Below are 19,499 nucleotides of genomic sequence, written 5' to 3'. Positions count from 1 at the left end.
CCTATACTAAACACTTTTTCAACATTATTCCTCCTAGAACTGTAACTATTCTGATTTTCCTAAGGGCCCACATTCTTACTGCAGATGTTGATTTACAGATGTTAAAGATCAACATAAACTCATTGATCTCACCAGTCTACAAGAGCCAGTACAGTTTTTAGGCATTCTTATCTCACTCTGAAAAGTTTTATACTAAAAAGTTGCACATTTTTCTTAATACTAAGCACTGATGAAATAAATCAGGAGTGTGTGTCTGTGTATATGGGTATACACACACACACAATACATATATCATAAAGTAAGGAGTGTAAAACAGCTATGTTATACAGGGTACAAATATTATCAAATACAGACCTCTACATTTACAGTAGAAAGGAAGGAAGGAAGGATAGATGGATGGAGACATCCATACATAACACAGGAATATACTTCAATCACTGCATTTCCATATAACATGGCTGATAATTTGCCATCAAAATTCAAATACTGCATATAGCAATTTAGTTTACTCTGGTATACAGTACATATACCTGTTTGAAGCAGTGCAAAGAAAATGGAAGTAAGAAAATGAAACTGAAGGGAATGCTAAAACAACATTTTCTGAATGGTTTGACTCATTTCTAAAATGATATGGAATTTATAATGTTAGGTTTCTAGGCAAAAGTACAAGTACAATAATGGAGTAGTCACATATCCTGCTGAATTGAAAAAAAGAAAAAAATTGAAGATGAGTGTTTATATTGATGAACAGATTATGAATTTTGATAAAGCAAAACTATTTTGGAAACAAAATCCTAATAAAATTTACTAGATGAAAAAGAAAAATTGCAACATGAAATGATCATTAGTAAAAGTAGCTCAATATTATTTATACCTTAAAATATCTAGAATAGATGACAATAATGTCAGAAAAATGCTTGATGGGCATAATATGGACCTCAATGATGAAAATTTAGAGCAGTAATAATAATTTTAAGATGAGGTGATGATGAGGATGATCACTATGACAAAACAGATGAGGCTGAGATGAAAATGAAAGAATTCTCAATTAAAAAAGCCTTGAAGTTGGAATGCTCATGATAATGGATTGATTGTAGGGATAGCTATGCAAATCAGAAGACGAGCTGAAAATCCACTCAGCTGCTAAAGGGTTGGTCATGCATAAAGAGAGAAGAAAAAAAATCAAAACAACCCTTTTACAATAGTTAAGAGCACAAAACACAATTTTTTCATATATCAATGCAAGCCAGTAAACAAAACAAAACTTCATCCAATTCATTTACTTTATTGATTTTCATTTGCATTTTTTTTCAAGAAAGTAATTTACAAAATTTACAAATTTTTTTCAAAGTCTAGACATCAATTGATGATCTAATCTTGTTAACATACTCAACTATAGTGAGTTCAAATACACTCAAATAGGACATGTTCTTGTAGCAGGGTATATATATATATATATATATAAAATAAATGTCAAACTGTCCCACCAATGCCAGCATGGAAGGCAGACGTTAAATGATGGTGACGATAATGATGATGTGCTCTGAAAGTACAGCAGCATGGGTTACAAAAGACAGGAAAAAGTTCAGAGACCCTCTACTGCAACAAGCAGCAAAGGACTTTTCTCACAGAGTGAAGAGCAGATTGCATGATGCTTGTTTTAGAAGTGCAGTTCTTCATGGTAGTGAGACATAGGAAGAAAGTGGTGAAGGTTGATCTCACGACCTTGAACCTCATGGAGGAGATGACGAGACTAGGATGAACAGCAGTATGTGGTTCTCTACATAATACACCTAAATCAGTGGAACTAAGTTCTGGAAGTACTCTGTGTGTGTTTGTGTGTGCGTGCGCACAACTGGGCCTCTCACCTAATTTCCTCCGCAAGACCCCACCCTACTCATCATCTCTGTAACTGCAGTTTTTCTTGATATCATTAATCTTCCTTGCTGCTTGAAATCATTTCTCTTGATATCCATCCTTCGTCTTATACTATCTTATCCATTTATATTTTACACTGAATCCCACCCACAAGCCACCAAATTATTTCTCTTTCTCCACCACCATTCATCTTGTACTCCCCACTCACTATGCACGCTTCTCTCTTCCCACATTTGGGCAACCAACCTCAACCCCCCCTCTCTCTCTCATCTTTCTCTTGTCTACTGTATCAATATTACTATTTTGTTACTCTTTCACCACATACATCATTGGACTCTCTCTAACCCCTAATCTGCCATTCACTACTTCCACTTCTCAACACCTGTCTTTCATTCATTATATTCATACTTCACCTCACTCATTCTCCCATACACTCATGCAACCTCTACCCACTTGCACTCCTGGTTCCTCTGCCCTCACACACTTCTATTTACTTTGTACCTGGACACCTCATCACCATTATTTCTATTTCTTTCCAGCTCCACTCCGACTGCCCTTACCCTCTCTTCTAAAATATGAATAACTATGTAACTCTTCTGCAGCAAGAAATCTGTTTTGTTCTGGCTACTTCCCCTCATACTTTAAACCTTATTACCTTAGCATAAAGCGACCTCTCTCAGGGTTTGTAGTCTTGTGAGCTGCACCTCATCAGTGCTGGTGTTATGAAAAAAAAAAAACCCAATGTATGCAGTACAGTGGTTGATATTACAAAGGGCATCTAGCAACAGAAACAATACTAAAGTAAACAATGGAGCATGGTGTAGTTCTTAGACCTATTGGATCCTGTCAAACCCTCCAACTCATACCAACATGGAACACAATGATGATGGTGATGATATACATGTTAAATAGGTTATTGTTTTTAAAGTAAGGTTGAGTATAACAATGGAACATTTACTGAAGTGTGTCAAATTTATTTTGATGATCAAGTTGATTGGGACTTCAAAATACACACACACATATGTACATACAAAGTCAATGACACTAGAGACTTTCCTACTTCAATGGAAAATTTTGTAGTCAAGTTGTAGTATAGAGGCCATGTCACTGCATCCACCATTTGTTGGTGATTCCCTACTCCTGGCAGATGATATGTTTGCACTACAACCTTCCAACCAACAGGTCTGTTTGGGTTGTCATTGCTGGTAAGGGTTTAGGAGGTTGGGGTGCAAACCCTATCTCAACTTCTTGTAGTCACCTTTTATGACATGCAAAGGAAACTTTGGGTCTATCTTTTGACAGGCTGGTTTCCCACACAAGCAAGAAAATAAAAAGAAGACAGGATATAAAAGTGAAAACCCAGTTGGATACAGCTGTTCCCATATGATTTCACTCTGAAAGGTTTAAATCTCTGACTTGGGTCTGTAGTCTGGTTTCAATACTTTAGTAATCATTTTTCTTATGCTGCAAGTAAAGGCTTGAACATCACTTACCCACAAATATTACCTTTCAACCCATAATAAATGAAAGCAATGTTTGAACTGCAGACTGCTCTGAGATGAAAGTATTAGATATATGATACACAGCATTGTTCCTCCTCATTCTGAGTCCAAACCGCATAAGAGTTTCACTCAGCCTTATATTGGAGTTGATTGAATTGAATTCAAATTATGGCAAATGTAAGAAATCAATAATAAGGTAAGAATGTGACAATCATGATAATTTTAATTTCCCATATCAATGAGTAGTAAACATTGCTGAACAATGTTTAAATCAATGAAATAAAGGAAAGGGTGACAATTTAAAATCAATAATATATACATAGGTTGATGCACTGAAGCCCTTGTTAATTAAAATTAGAAACAGGCAACACGGTGAGGGGTAAAAATCAATAGCTTTAAGATATTTCAACACATAAAAGTGCTGTCCAAACACCAGGGATTTAGCTGTAGTTCAATATTTCTCTTTTGCTTGAAGTATCTGAACATTAAGGGTCATAAAAATATGAAAATTAGTTGATATTTTGCCTTTTGGCTTTTCAAAACTTGTGAAATTTGCATGGCTGTCTAGACTGACACTCATCATGGCAATACAGTTTTTTTTTTTAGAGATTAGGAATTATGTACATTATTTACATTCGACAGATATTTGTCCTCATCTTGTTTGTTGTTAACACGTTTCGGCTGATATACCCTCCAGCCTTCTTCAGGTGTCTTGGGGAATTTTTGAACCTGGGTTCTCATTCTTAAGGTATTTTTCCATGTTGTTGTTGTTATTATTATTGTTAAGGTCACTACTTGGAATCGAACTCAGAATCTTGGAGTTAGTAGCCCACACTCTTAACCACTACGCCATATGCCCATGGGACTCATCATGGTAGTTATGAATAAATAAAAACTTTAAAATATTTAAATACTCACTTATTAAGTGATAACTGAAAGCATTCTGAAAAATTTGTAAACATGTTATATATTTGAAATTATATTGAAAAAAAAAAAAAAAATCAAGTTCAAAGAATAAAATGATTTTCATCTTAAAGGATGTAAGAAAGGCTTCTACTTCTGAGAAAGGCTTCTGACATTTTGATAGTAAAGCATTCCTTTCTCTCTCTCTTCTATCTAACTATCTCACCACCTGACACAGTTTTAAGTAGGTTTGGCCTGTCTATTCAACACCTGGTAGCGTACAGTATAAACCGGAAGCTCTTTTACCTCAACAACCTATAACATTATAAACTGTTAAAATATGTACAAAAACAACAGAGTATAAAGAAAGAATACAATCAACAGAGAGAGAGAGAGAGAGAGAGAGAGAGAGTGAGGCAGAGAGAGAGGGGAGATAGGGGGGAAGAGAGAGTGAGAGAGAGAGAAAATGAAAGATGGATAGAGGAAACAGATGAAGCCTGTATTAGAACTAGGGGAAACAGGAACGTCAAAATGATGACGATGAAGAAGAAACAGTTCAGGATTCTTTTCTCTCCTTATATATGTATATATATATATATATAATATATATATATATATATATATATATATATATATACACACATACACACACACACACACACCACACACACACACACACACACACACACACACACGCACACACATGCCTTGCTCCTTAGCATAATCAACATCTAAGATATATTAATCTCTCAAGTATTTTATGTTGTTAAAAGAAGGGACTTGCTTTTTAATTAATTATTGATAAGGATGTCTTTTAAATGTACATCAGACTGCTCTATATCAGTTAGGAATTGATGCAGAAATTACCAACTTCTGCTAAATCATTAAAAATGAGCTACAGCAAGTCAGGTTACTATTTTAGCTGGGTAGCTATAAGAAGAAAAAAAATCTCAACAATTATAGTAGTAGTGGTGGTAGTAGTAGCAGCAACAAAGTAACAGTTAAGGTAAAGTATTAAAGTGCACTTTACTGGCAGAGAATAAATAGTTAAGTCATTTCATGTAAATTACCTAGTTCCATTTCTCCTCAAAATCTAAAGCTTCATACACATCTCTTATGTTTTATATTGTCACCATGTGACAAGGGAATGAAAAGAACTAAAAAATAACATGATTTTTATGAAGATAATATGAAAACAATATGTTACAATTGTTCTTGTAATCATTGCTGAAAATTAAGTGGTACTCTGACTTTGTAGTCAAATAGTTCGGTAAGAAGTATTATTTTCTAAGCTGGAAAATTCAGTCAATGGACATGAAAACTACCCAAATTTTTAAAAATATATACTATATATATATATATATATATATATATATATATATATCAAATATAGTCCAGTTATGCTATCTTAGAAAGAAAGCTGTCAAACCTATAAATAGATAAAAGTAACCTTCTTTATGAAGATAATGTTGTTTGTGTTTTTACTCAGTCAAAGTTTACTTATAGCAGGAGATGGGTAGAATTGAGTGATTTGATTCTGGTATAATACTGGTAATTACTCAATAAAAGAATAAGTAAAAAGCAAAGTTAGCCATTGAGAAATTTGAACCTAGAAATCAAAATGGCTATTGATCTCCTCCTCTGATTAACTTACAAAAAATAAATTGTTAAAACATAACAAAACAAAACAAATTTCTTTAATTAAAAAGACAACCCAAAAATTATATTGAGTTTACTGTTCAGAATATTTTCTGTGGCCAAACAAAGCAGTTTATTTAAAATAACTGGGCAACAAATTTTTCAATTAAATTTTTTTAATACCTGAAACATCAAATGTAAAACATTTTCATTGTGAAATCTTCAAGGGATTAAAATACACTTAGAGCCAGAAAAAATGCTGTGTTATAAATACATATGCAAAATATATTTACATTTTCTGTGGTGTGTAACTATGAATATTTATTTCAATAGCAAATAACTACTTGTATTTTAAAGTTCTATAAAAAAAAATAATTAATTGCATTTTAACTTAATGAAACTACTCTAGTTAGAGAATTTTTTGCCTCTAATGCCCACAGCAATGTTCATATTTCCACAGTGACATAGTTTGAACATGTTTCAGTTAATTTTATATTATTTGTTAATTATTCTTAATAGTAAAGCTAATATCATGCTAAGCATTTCTTGGCTTAACAAGCCAGTTATAGTCAGTTAACAATATTTTAAAATATTTTTCTTTCAATAGAAATCACCTATTTTCATTCTATGTATACACTAGTGTAAATGACTGTAGCTAATCTCCAACTGATTTTTAATCTCACATATTTGCCAATGTATTAAATTCCATTTAGATTTTTTCCACTTTAATACCTCAGATTTTACATTTTTACTCTTGGTACATACATCATTCCTATTATTTTGTGTACGATAGAAAAGGGAAAAAACTGAAAAGTTTGTGTCAAAAAAGAGATTAAAAGTAAAGATTTCATAAAATTCGCACAGGCATATAGTGCTAGTGACTTTCTTTCATACTGTATTAAATAGATTGTTGTTTAGCTCTATGACAGACTTGAATGATCAAAAGCATTCCAGGCTTATAGAAAACATTCTAATCCTGACCATCCTATTAAGACAGTATTTTAAAGGATTTAATGAGAAAGCTACTTTTAAAACAACAGACATTGGAAGTATTGTTTATTGGCATGATATGGAAAGAGTTTTAACTTATAGTAAGTTACTTTTGGCTGAGTGGAAACTAAATATAGCTGTACATTGATATCTTTGACTCATTGCTTCACTGAGAAACATGTGACAGTAAAACCAATCATACTGCTAAGCTGATTACTCAATAAAACAAACTGACTAATCAGAACAATACTTTGATGTGCTAGATTATTAGTGAGAAACAATACAACCTGTGGAGGATCTAAAGGAATTTATTTTTGAAGTAGCAGAAGTTTGTTAAGATAAAAATTTGAAAGATAAATCAAACTGATAGGAAAACAAGAGACAATTTTAAATGAAGTAACCCTTTTGGCAAGGGTTTTCTATATGCTTGTATTTTTCTTAATAATATTAAGATGTTGAAAATCGTTTCTAGGAAAGGAATTATTATTGTGAAATTATTGGGATACTGTTTTTAAATCTTGCTATAGCCAGTGTTGTGTCCCTAGGCAATATACATTGATCTATTTGCTTCAGATTCCTTTGTTGAAAATAGATACCATTTTCACTTCACAGTTGAGTAAATATTCTGAAAAAGACAGCTATAAAAATATTTGTTGCAATAATTTGCATGTAAATATATAAATTTATATGTTCCTTTTACCCATGATGACATGAAAAGGTAAATGTAATAAAGAAACAATTTCATCTTACTATGAAATACACATTATTCAGATATTATCTGTCTATAAAACAGAAAATAAACAGAACCAAACTTTTGGTGTCTTATATTCTGCAATAATCATTATGATATACAAAATCTTCCTGTCATAAAACAAGCCAAGGTATTAACAGGAAAAAAGGAACTAACTGAAAACCAGCTGTCAGTTAAGATTTCCTTTTGCTTATCTCTAGAAAAAATTCCTTTTAAGGTTATTGGTAGAGTTTCTGATGTTTCTAGAGTAAAGGCTTTGTATTTTAGCATGAAACCCTAAAGAGCTTTTTGTGAGTGCAAACCAATAGAATGCTTTTTAAAGTTACACAGTATGAAAATAATTTGGATTTAGTAACTTCCTAATATGTCATACCAGTGAAAATATATTGTAGATCTCTGTATCAAATATATCTAAACACAAAAAGAGAATATAAAGACAGCATTGAAAAGATGGCTCAGTGTTGTTGTTTATGAAGAAACTACAGATTTCTATAAGAAATTTTAGAAAGACACAGTTTCAGTTTATAAGTGCACTATGTTAGAAATATACCAATGTCATAAAATTCTGTGCTCTAACGGACATAAATAAAAATATTGATTTTCTTACATAGGCACAAATACTATTATTCACTGGGAAAGGAAATAAAATGGAGTTACATTTAATAGTCAATTTTATTGACGACACCTTCTTAAAAAAATTGAACTTGAGTTACAAAAAATAACTGTACATAAATATGTATAGTGACTGTAATCCAATGACATATATACAGAAACACACAGACTTAATAAGAACTGTGCTCTCACCTCAATCTCCCATCTAAAAAGTTTCTGCAGACTATATGGAACAATGGAAATGAAAGTGAGCATTTACAAAATTTTATTATGTCACTACATTCATATAATAGTGGTATTAAATGATGATTTCATGAGAATCAAATCGGTTTTATTTGTACTTTAATTTGAGCAGCATCTACAAAAACAGGTCAGATAACTTATTTTGATTTCGATATGAAATGATTCAAACTGAATTACAGTGTCAATTGTTCTGCATATTCAATTATACAACTAAGGGTTGATACAATAAAATACCAGTCAATTACTGGGGATGATTTCATCAACTAACCCCTTCCCTCGAATTTCTGACCTTGTGCCTATTTTACAAATCATTATTATCATGTTTTCAACAGACTTTATTTTCTACTGACCCTCCTAATATACTTCCATGATATCAAGATGTGTATAACATTGTCTTTTGGGAATGTAAAGCTGTGATTGTATATTCATCATTTGTAACTTAGTGTGGAATTTGGTTTCTGCTGTTATTTAAGCATTTCATCTGTTCATGCCAAATATGTGCAATGCTGATGTGATATTTTATTCGATAGTTTTTGTTTTGTATGTGCTGTGTGCTTGATGTTATGTGTTTTAATGTCAGAAGACAATTGTGTAGAGTTATGTGCTGTATGGGTTGTTACATAAATAGTGATGATTGTCCAGAGCAAGTGTTGTGTTATAATTTGTTGGTCATTCCACACAGTATATGTAGTATGAATTATATTTTTTATTGGGTGGTTATTGTATAGGGTATGTGTTGTATGCAGTGAGTGTACTTATTATTATTGTTGCATTTTGGTCAATAAATAGTTGAAATCAAGATGAAAGAGAAAGGTAAGATCACCTACCGCCTGTACACAAACAGTGTTCCTTCAATAGATGTTCGTTCCTGAGAGTGAAAGAAAAAATTACATATGAATAATTGAACCAAACATTATGCGAATAGTGTTATACTTCAAAATGGCAGTCAATGACCTGGAAACATGTTAGACATGAGAATTTGAAGCAGAGGAAATGGGTTTTTTATTAGATCCAATTGAGAAATTTTGATTGATCTTATTTTTCTTATAGTATTTCTTAGTGATGTACATTTGGTGTGTGAGGAAATTATTCCCTGGAGTCACAGATTTACATAGTTCCTTGAAGAAATTTCATAAAATGCTATCCTCTTATAGCTATCTATATACATTTCTACATTAATATGCAAATTATCTAGCTATATTCATGTTACATATATTAATTTATATAAACTCTATAACTGGTATATTACCACAAATCTTCAGTGGCTTAGCTTGCTATGATTAACATAACTTCAATTCAATATTGCATAGGATTAGATACCATAGAATTTAAATGACTCTCTTTTACTTGTTTCAGTCATTTGACTGTGGCCATGCTGGAGCACCGCCTTTAGTCGAGCAAATCAACTCCAGGACTTATTCTTTGTAAGCCTAGTACTTATTCTATCGGTCTCTTTTGCAGAAGCGCTAAGTTACGGGGACGTAAGCACACCACCATCAGTTGTCAAGCGATGTTGGGGGACAATCACAGACACATACATATATATATATATATATATATATATATACACACAATAGGCTTCTTTCAGTTTCCGTCTACCAAATCCACTCACAAGACTTGGTTGGCCTGAGGCTATAGTAGAAGTCACTTGCACAAGGTGTCATGCAGTGGGACTGAACCCAGAACCATGTGGTTCGTAAGCAAGCTGCTTACCACACGGCTACTCCTACACCTATGACTCTTAACATATTTAATGCATGAAACATTAAAAATCTAAATAGAAAAATTGATATGCAATGAAGAAATTTGAAAGTATACAATGATTAATTTTTCATTTTTATGTCAAGTACAAGAGACAACTACAGATATGTTTCACCTCATCAACAAAGCTGTGTTTAAACAATTACTAAATAAATGTACAAAATTGTATATGTTAGTATAGGAAAATAGAACTATTTAGAAATTTCAAAGCATTGTAGTTTCAGTCCTTCTAGTTTCAGCTTGCTGAAACTGACTTGAGCATTTCACCTATTCACATTTGACAAAATAAGTACCAGTAATATACTGGTTTGGTTTGTCAATTATACTCTTAGAAAAATTGAACCCAGTGCTTAATCACAAGAACTAAGTATTCTTAAGGCATTGCACTTTCAAATGTTCTATATAATATTCTAATAAGTAATACATGCCTGTTTTTGTACCTGTTGACATTATGTTGGAGCACAAACAAATACAAAGATATATGCACATGCTTTGTATGTGAGAATCAATCTCCTCTTTTGATTCACTGAATTAATCTAATTGATTATTAAGAAAATAAACACACACAGACTGATGGTTATTTCTATGAAGCAGAGAAATCTTGCTTTTTTATTTATAGAGTAAAACATTATCTACTGGAGATTGAAATTACTTCCTCAATGATCGCAATATTCCATTGTCGGTTTAACTTAGGTTTGGTGCAGGGAGAATCTGCAGAAGCTAGTAACATAAGAGACAATCAAATAATGAATATGGTGAGAGATTTTGGTTTATGCATAATTGATTTTTGCCCTAATATACAACATGCTTTGCTACAAACATTTATAATTCTGATATGTGTGCAATATCAAAGTACCAATAGCTAGTGTATTTGTGTATGTGTACATATTAGAGTATACAACTGCATATACTTAACAATAATAAATATTTAATTATGTTAAGAAAAGCAGTAATAATAGAACACTGCACTAAATGCCTTATTTATTTGGGTATGTTTCTTTAAATTTTGAGTTTGATTCCTATCAGTGTTGATCTAGCCACTCTTGGGCCAATAAAATAAGTTCTTGTAATATACTGTGGTTGATTCAATCATCTTCACTCTTCCCTACAAATCTGAGGCATTGTGCCAAGATTGGAAATGAATCTCTAATTATACTAAATCATACAATTCTATTAACAGATCATATTTCATTTATAAACGAAGATTTTCTTTTGTAATGTCTGAAAATTATTGAATTATCCATTCATATCTTAGTTTCCTCTTTACTCACTCATTTGGAAACATTTTATGGATAAAGTCTAGACCATTTAAGTGAAAGGCCAAACATAAAAGAATCAAATTCACTTTTACATGGATTATGGGTTTTGGACTCACTGTAAAGATCTCATTGTATTTTTTAACTGCTATTGTTGAAGTCTACCTAGCCATAAAAATCAACATCAATCCATCTAGACCTATGATTATTTTTTTCCTTTTTTGAAGCCAACATTCTAATTGGCTCATATATAAGTAAATGATATTTTAACTCCTACACAAAGAATCCTGTTTGGAATATTAGCTTTCTTTTCAAGGTAAAATAATTTATTCCATTTTGTACTTACAATTTGCTGACCTAGACATCATTAATTTGCTTGAATTCTACTATTTTTCTTTAATAAATATTTACAAAAATTATCTTTCACAAAAAGGTAATTTTTGTAAACACATAAGTATGGAGGAGGCCTGAAACATTTTGCAAAACCTTTATCATCTTGTTATAATATACCAGAGCATTATGTTATTACTGATTCAATCAGCTAACCAGTATTTACATGAATGATAATATTGAACACCATTGAACATTATGAAATAGAGAAAGATTGAACTAATATTCTATGAATCTCAGAATCTCAGCAATAGGAATAACATGAAAAAAAAAATACTTATATAAATCATACCACCTTTAACCTATTCCTTATTAGATAGTTTCTCTTTACATTAACCAGCCATCTTTCTTCAAAATATCCATATATTTGTCTGTCTTTAACAGTCTATCTTCAAAACACTTACCCATCTCACAATTTTTATTTATCTGTTCATAGAAGTAATATAGTCAAATGGATAATAAGATAATGGAGAGCCAGTTTGTTTATTGAATAGTTGTGCATGATATTCAATTCACTTAGCTTCAAGAATAGGTATCGGATCTCCTGGGGACGACTAATTGTATTAGACTGTCATCCTGTTTACAAGGACACTTATCTCTAATCAGTTTGTTAAAATGAAGTCTACATTGATCACCTAACAACCTATTCAGGATCATGGAATGTTTTAATTTTATTTCATACTAAACATTTTTGAAGAATCATCTACTTCTCTCTCCATAAGGAAAAACTTGAATTAAGAAAAAAAAATTCTAATGCAATATAACTAATTTCTATAAAGATATTGGTTTGGTTGTTGCTGAGTAAATCCAGTTAACAAAGCTTGAATGGATCTATAGTACAAAAGTAGCAAATCAAAAGCTAGGAATTGGATTTAAGACATTTAATATCCAGTATATTGATTTGGACTGGACTTCATCATCTAAAAGAAATGCTAGTGCTTAAAATATACAGTCCCCATTAGGGAGTTTGTAAGGAGATCTGGTTGCCAAGCTGAAAAGATCCAGTGATATTACAAAAACGTTTTTATCAGCTTGAAAAGTTTTGGTTTTTAGTGGTGAATGAGTTAAATTATTCTTTTATTCTTTTGCACAATTTCCATCAACCAAATTCACGTAGAAAGCATTAGTCAACAACAGGGTATTGTAAAATGCATTTATCCAAGTGGGTTTGAATCTGAAACCATGTGCTTTTGAGGCAAACTTTTTAATGAGTGTTTTCAAAATTATTTTTAAAAATACATCAATGAATAAATAATAATTTCAAGATACTGAATGAAATTTTTTCATATGTGTAAAATGCCATTATAAACTGTGCTGTTGTGTACAAGCTATGTATGTATTTTCAGTTACTAAGCAACTGAAAATAATAGTTGTTTAATTATATTAAACTATTATGATATTTTAATGAAATGTGATATCTTTACTGTGACATTTTTACCAATCCAAATTTACAACTTTTTCTTCTTTTAACTTTATTTTCATTCCCCAAAGATACGGGCAAACAATAAAAACAACTATGTATTGTGATTTGAATATCATTCAAACATAGAAATTAATATTTCAGTACATAAGAGCAATTAAATGATGCTCTGCTCCATAAATTCATGGGATATTGCAGCACCATTGAAAGCTTCATTTTTATGCTGTGCGTCAAGTAACTCAACCATGTGGATATGTGGATAAATATGACCAAGTTATGCTATGGTGATAGTTATTCACATAAGGATTTACATATTGAATTAAGTACTGCAAGCTAAAGAAACATTAATCAATTACACAGTATTCTTATTTCTGCAATAGTAAGCTTACAAATGTCTATTTTCAGCTAGGTGGATTAGGCCATTTGAGAGTTAAGTGTCTTTAAGTGCAGCAATGGAATGGGATATGAGCCACTGAACCTTTGGCTGTAATCCTGACAGTAGACGGGGGGGGGAAATAATACATCATCACAGATAAGTCTTAAACAACACATCACTTACATAAACATTTTATTTTCTATTCACACTGGCAAAACAGAAAATAAATAAAAGAAATGTTATAACTTATTTTTATTCATTTATTATTCTTTTTTTTGTATGAAAAATTTTGGAGAGATATTAAAATGCTGAATGTAATTAATATTAGCACTTGCTAGAATAGATATGCTAAAGAAAGAGAGATGTGTATTTATAGAAGCATTTTCACTTAAAAGAGGAGAAAACCAGATTTATAAATAAACACTCTCTCCTACGTTACACAAACAGCAGCCTACATAATTATGTAGATCTTAAAAGGGACTAGTTGACAATATTTAATTGGAGTAAAATGCCAGTAGATAATCATTTAATGCAAATATCACACTGCCACTGCTCCCTCTTCATTGTTATTTTGTTCTTGTTGTATGACTGTTGTTGAGTTTTATGGCTATTCATTCAGCAGACTATAGATAACAGATATCTTAGTTAAATGTTGAGTACAAATACACTCACATTCTGCCATACTGATGATGGTAAATATATATATAAGAACAGAAAAAATAGAAAAGTAACCAATTTGAATAGCATTCAATGCCAACATCAGAAGATGCTGGTTTTTGAATTAAGAAGCTGATTTACCTGCTGCTTAAGAACCAATTTAGTTCACCTTTATATTTAAATTGTTCACCAAAGCAGTACAATGTGGTGATAAGCTTTATGAACAGTGGAAAAAAATGAAAGGGTTCAGAGAAGGAAAACAAAGAGACAAGAATAATAAAAAAAATATAAGGAGTTAAACATATCTTTCTTCCCTAAATGTTTTTTCTCTGAGAATTGAAATATATTGCTAGAGATTATAGAAGTAAAAGAAATTGTTATAATAAAAAGGAGAAAGGAAGAAAAATCCCCAGATTTTTAGAAATATTACAAACAGGAGTAGAAAAGAAAGAAATAACATATTTTCCAGGTTGTAGACATGACAGAGAAATTTACTTATAACTACAAATACAATCTGATGAATTGGGTACTAGTGAAGCTTAGATGGTACAACATTACTGGTGTCCAAAATAAAAAGCAGACCCAATGTAAATCCTTAGTAAAGAAGAGAGAGAGAGAGAGAAGAGAGAGAGAGAGAGCATATGTGTGTAAACAGTTATACATGGATATGCACACAATGTGTGTTCACACTCTACCTTTTAAACAATTAACTGATGTTGATAAGAGCTTAATCAGATGCATCTACCATGCAACCACTTTTGCCATAGCCACTGCACAAAAAAATTGCCTGCTCTTTCCAGCCAAAGAAATACAATGAGGTAACTCCATGATGGATTTGGTTAATAGTCAGATCTGCCTTACATGTAACAACAGTTGTTTGACACAGCACCTCAAACCAGCAATGATTGGATGTACTTTAGATGGGTATGTGCAGAATGGTTTCGTTGCTCTGCACACATATCAAACAGACTCCACTGAAGCACTTCCTTGCATCTGCACTTCGTGTTGAAAGAGGAATGCCCCACCATCTGGTAGCATTGTCAACACAGATCTTTTTGAAATTATCCATAACCCTTAAGCTGAAATCATTCTAGAATAAATCTGCCACTATGTTTTCCTTGATGCTTGAAGTTTTTCCCGAGAATATCATTACTCTTCTCTGTGATAGATCCTCAATAGAATGCTAATGTGGAAGTTTTAGCAGCTGCACTGTACAACTGATAGAGAACTACAAGCTCCTGGTAGCATTCTAGATGCCAGGCATTAAATCTGACTAATCTTTGACTCAGATCTGCAACTAAGTCAAAGAAGCAAGCTTTAGAGAAACATACCCAACAAAAGGCAACCACATAACTTTGGTTGTTACCCAGGTATCCTTGTAGATGCCATAGTCTCTGAGAAACAAAATTTCTAACAGACTGTATAAAATATATAAAAGGAAATTTGTTTCACATTTTATTAGTAGATTAATTAGATGTTTGTTTTTTCACTGGTTTAATATTCCAAAGCAGTGATTTTTCTACCAGCATTTTTGATACACTGGGGGTATTATTACAAGCTGTGAAATGTTCTCAGAGAATCAGAAATGACACCTGCATGAACCAATTTACCTCTAGACAGATTCTGACAGAAAAACATTCAGGTTTTTACAAGTATTTTCTATGCATAAAACTCATACAGATTTAGTTATGGGGTATCTACAAGAGTTTAGTTTTGTTACCAAAGCTAAATATATATAATAAACAGATCAAATACCCACAAGTAAAAGATGTTCCTGAGATGATCTGCAATACTTAAACTTTAAAAGGTAATTTCAGCTGCTCTAAATTTAATGCAAACAACTGTTCCAACTCGGTTGGTTTGATCAAGAAAATGATACTTTAATTTCAGTGTCTTCATCTTCAGGCAAAAGGTAAAAAATAGGTTTTAAAGCTTAGCGGTAATTATAGTTTATATACCAGGGATATGGTATATAAGTCTTTAGCATTGCAAGTATATGGTATATAAGTCTTTAGCATTGCAACAATGCTAATAACAAACTACTGCAACTCTTCCTGGAAAAGTAGGAAAAGTAACATCTAAATCAATTTAGCAGTGCAGTCCATGTAAACACATGGGCAAAAGTGGATATAAAATTGTGAACTGATAAAAAGAAAAACAATATTTTGACATATATAATGTAAGAAGTCTCCCTCCCACTCTTTCTATCTCCAAAAGGTCATAGCAGTTATAATAATAATAATACATCAGTTAGGGTAACTAGGTAAATTTTCTTTCCTTAAAAATATATTTATTTCATCAGTGCAGATATTGTTTCTTGTAATGGTTAGGATGTGTAAGTGGAACTTTTGAAAGTGATGAAGATCAACATTAGCATCATTGTAAAATAAAAAAAGAACAAAAGAAATAATGATGAGGAGGACAATGATAAAATGATGATATTAATACGGACCATATGATGATTATCGTGAAGATTGTCACGTCATCAATATCATCATAAGACATGTGAATCTAAATACGAACAGCAACAATGGTAATGATCATGATTATAAAGTTGATAATAATGAGGATACAATCAAGGGAAGTTCTGCTAACTAATTTATTGCCAACTGCTTTTTCCTTTCCTCTTCTTTATTTGCCACATGTATCTAATTATATTTCTTTAACATATATCCAGCACAGTCTTCAAGACAACTATTACTCTATTTTTGCCTTCTACCCACCATAACCCTTCAGGAGATTTTAATTCATTATTCACATTATTTATCAGCCATGTCAACTATCTGAAGCAATCTCCATCAAGCTTTAACCCTGTTTCACTCATATACTCTATTTCACAAACATTTTAATTTGTACAAGAAAAGCAGCTTTGTATTTTCGCACCAAATCTCCTCTCACCTATTTTTAGATTCTGACTGAGATTAAATTTAAAATTGAATGGTTCTGATCTGATTTGATCTGAGCTGATTGGTTTGGTCTGACTGGTTGTTACTGTTACTATGAAAAGATCAATCTCATCAACAGACTGCTGGATGGCTGGACAGATGGACAGCAGAATTAGCAGACCATACAAGTACACAATTGACAAGAGACTTTTTTTAGTATACCAGTTGAAAACTCACCCAACCAACTTCGCTCGCCACACAATGATCTGTTCTTGAATATGAGTAGCTGATATGCTGACACTTACTGATTTAAAGTTCTGTGTCATTAATACCTTAATTTTTTTCTGTTTTTTTTCATCCATATCATTTAATTTCACTCTTATTGTTTGCTACAGCAAGGATCTCAATGTTTTCCACTGCTAACTGGTAACAGTGTTTATTTTGTTCCCTTTGTGATAACCTTCCACTGGCCAAGCAAACATACAGTGGTAAATAATGGCAATTCACTTCAGTTTGCCTAGAAATTACATTATCATCATATTTGGTCTCCAAATCACCTGTCTATGGGCTCCATTTGTCTCCTTTTGTTCATTGGTAACTTACTGTCAAAGTACACTACACTATCATTGCACCCTCTAACTATCAACTCTGGTGTGCCTCAGTCTATGGTTTTGTCCCCTAAACTCTTACTTGCCATTACATCTCACCTTTGCCACCCAAGTGTCATCCACATGCAACCATGACATCTCACACAGAATTTCTACCAATTCCATAAAAACAGACTTTGGAAGTATCCCTGAATGGGGTCATGCCAATGTTGTCACTTTCAACAGCAAAAATAAAAACTGCTCAGGTCAAGAAAACATTGCTCTTTACCCTGTTTAACCAGGAGCAACATGCAATGAGAGCCCTTATGATTACACTGAATGCTACATCACTGAGGATTTTTTAAGGTGAATGCACATCATTAACATAACTAGAGACTAAACCTTCTTTTTAGGACAAGAAAATTCTTCAGCTACAACAATTACCAACTCTCTTCAAAGCTTAGGTAAGATCCACAGTAGATATTGCTCCCACACTTAGAATGATACTGCTGCAGCACACATATTTCTTAGAACACATCAAAAGAGCAAACACTTGATTGATTGGCATAAAATCACTTGCAGATATACTGCAGCTTCTGGTTCATAGACATATCATAATATTTTTCCTGCTTTTTCTGTGGCTTCCCCTTGGCTATTACAATGGCATTTGCTACTTGGTGTAGGCTGGTCTTTTGTCACTTCCATTCAGGTACTCCTGACTCACTCATCTCTTCTCCTCTCATCATTAATGTTATGTTCAACCCACACCAGCCCCACTAATTACTACACCCAGTCCTTCCTTGCAAGACTGTCAACCCACAGAAATTCTTTTTCTGCTTATGTTTTTCCTGCAGATGTTGACAGTTAAAGCAGAACATTAACATCACCGGCCATCTATCTCAGAAGACTTGAAAAGGCCAATGGCACTATCTCTTCCACCAGATCAGCAAATAAAAAAATAAACAAAAAGCTTGTGAGGGAATTAAAAAATTCCTTATTCATCTAGTCAAATACTTAGATAAACTAGAAAAATTTCATGAATGGTTTAAATTGTTACATCACTGAAAGTTGCTCAATAGTTTGAGTGAATTTTAAAGTCATAATTTAATTAAAGTTTCTTATGAGTCAAAGTATATAAGTGATATTCTATTATTCCATTTACTAATCAGATTTTAATCATAATAGAATTTTTAGGACAACTTTACAACAGAAGAAAGTGGTGAAAAAAATGTATCTTTCATATATTTACATTGAACAAAGAAAAACAAACAAAAAACAAGAAACTTAGTGCTTTTCTAAATTTCCTTCCTTATAATCTCATTTACTAGTGAAAGAAAGGAGGAAGTCAATTCAAAACCAATTTTGATAATAAAGAATCATTAATTAAATTTTTATGAATTAGCAGATGGAGAATTTTGCCAGTAGACTTTATTATTATATGCTGTCTGTTTTCAGTGAGTGATATCTGATGTTCAGACAAAAGACAGCATCACAATGAAAAATTTTTTTTTAAATAATAAAAAATAAATAAAAAGATAAAAAATACTAAGTATTTCAGTCAAAGGAATGTATGACTATGTATGGTAAAAGAGTAGCACATAAGAATTAACATTTCTCCAAAAACATGGTATATAAATTAAAATGATATCA

General features: G+C 32.1%; 1 protein-coding gene across 3 annotated transcripts in view; it reads right to left on the bottom strand.

The window, feature by feature from the left end:
- Positions 1-19,499, bottom strand: part of LOC115209960 (mRNA-decapping enzyme 1A-like) — a 369,797-nt gene that overhangs the window by 250,678 nt on the left and 99,620 nt on the right. For all 3 annotated transcript variants that reach the window (XM_036501427.1, XM_036501426.1, XM_036501425.1), the window contains exon 2: positions 9,345-9,385. In XM_036501427.1, the coding sequence (XP_036357320.1) occupies positions 9,345-9,385 (41 nt within the window). The remainder of the gene's footprint in view (positions 1-9,344; positions 9,386-19,499) is intronic.

This window comes from Octopus sinensis, linkage group LG3 (assembly GCF_006345805.1).
Source record: "Octopus sinensis linkage group LG3, ASM634580v1, whole genome shotgun sequence".
Lineage (NCBI taxonomy): Eukaryota > Metazoa > Mollusca > Cephalopoda > Octopoda > Octopodidae > Octopus > Octopus sinensis.
The sequence above is the reverse complement of the archived record's forward strand: the minus strand, read 5'-3'. Positions and strand labels throughout refer to the sequence as shown.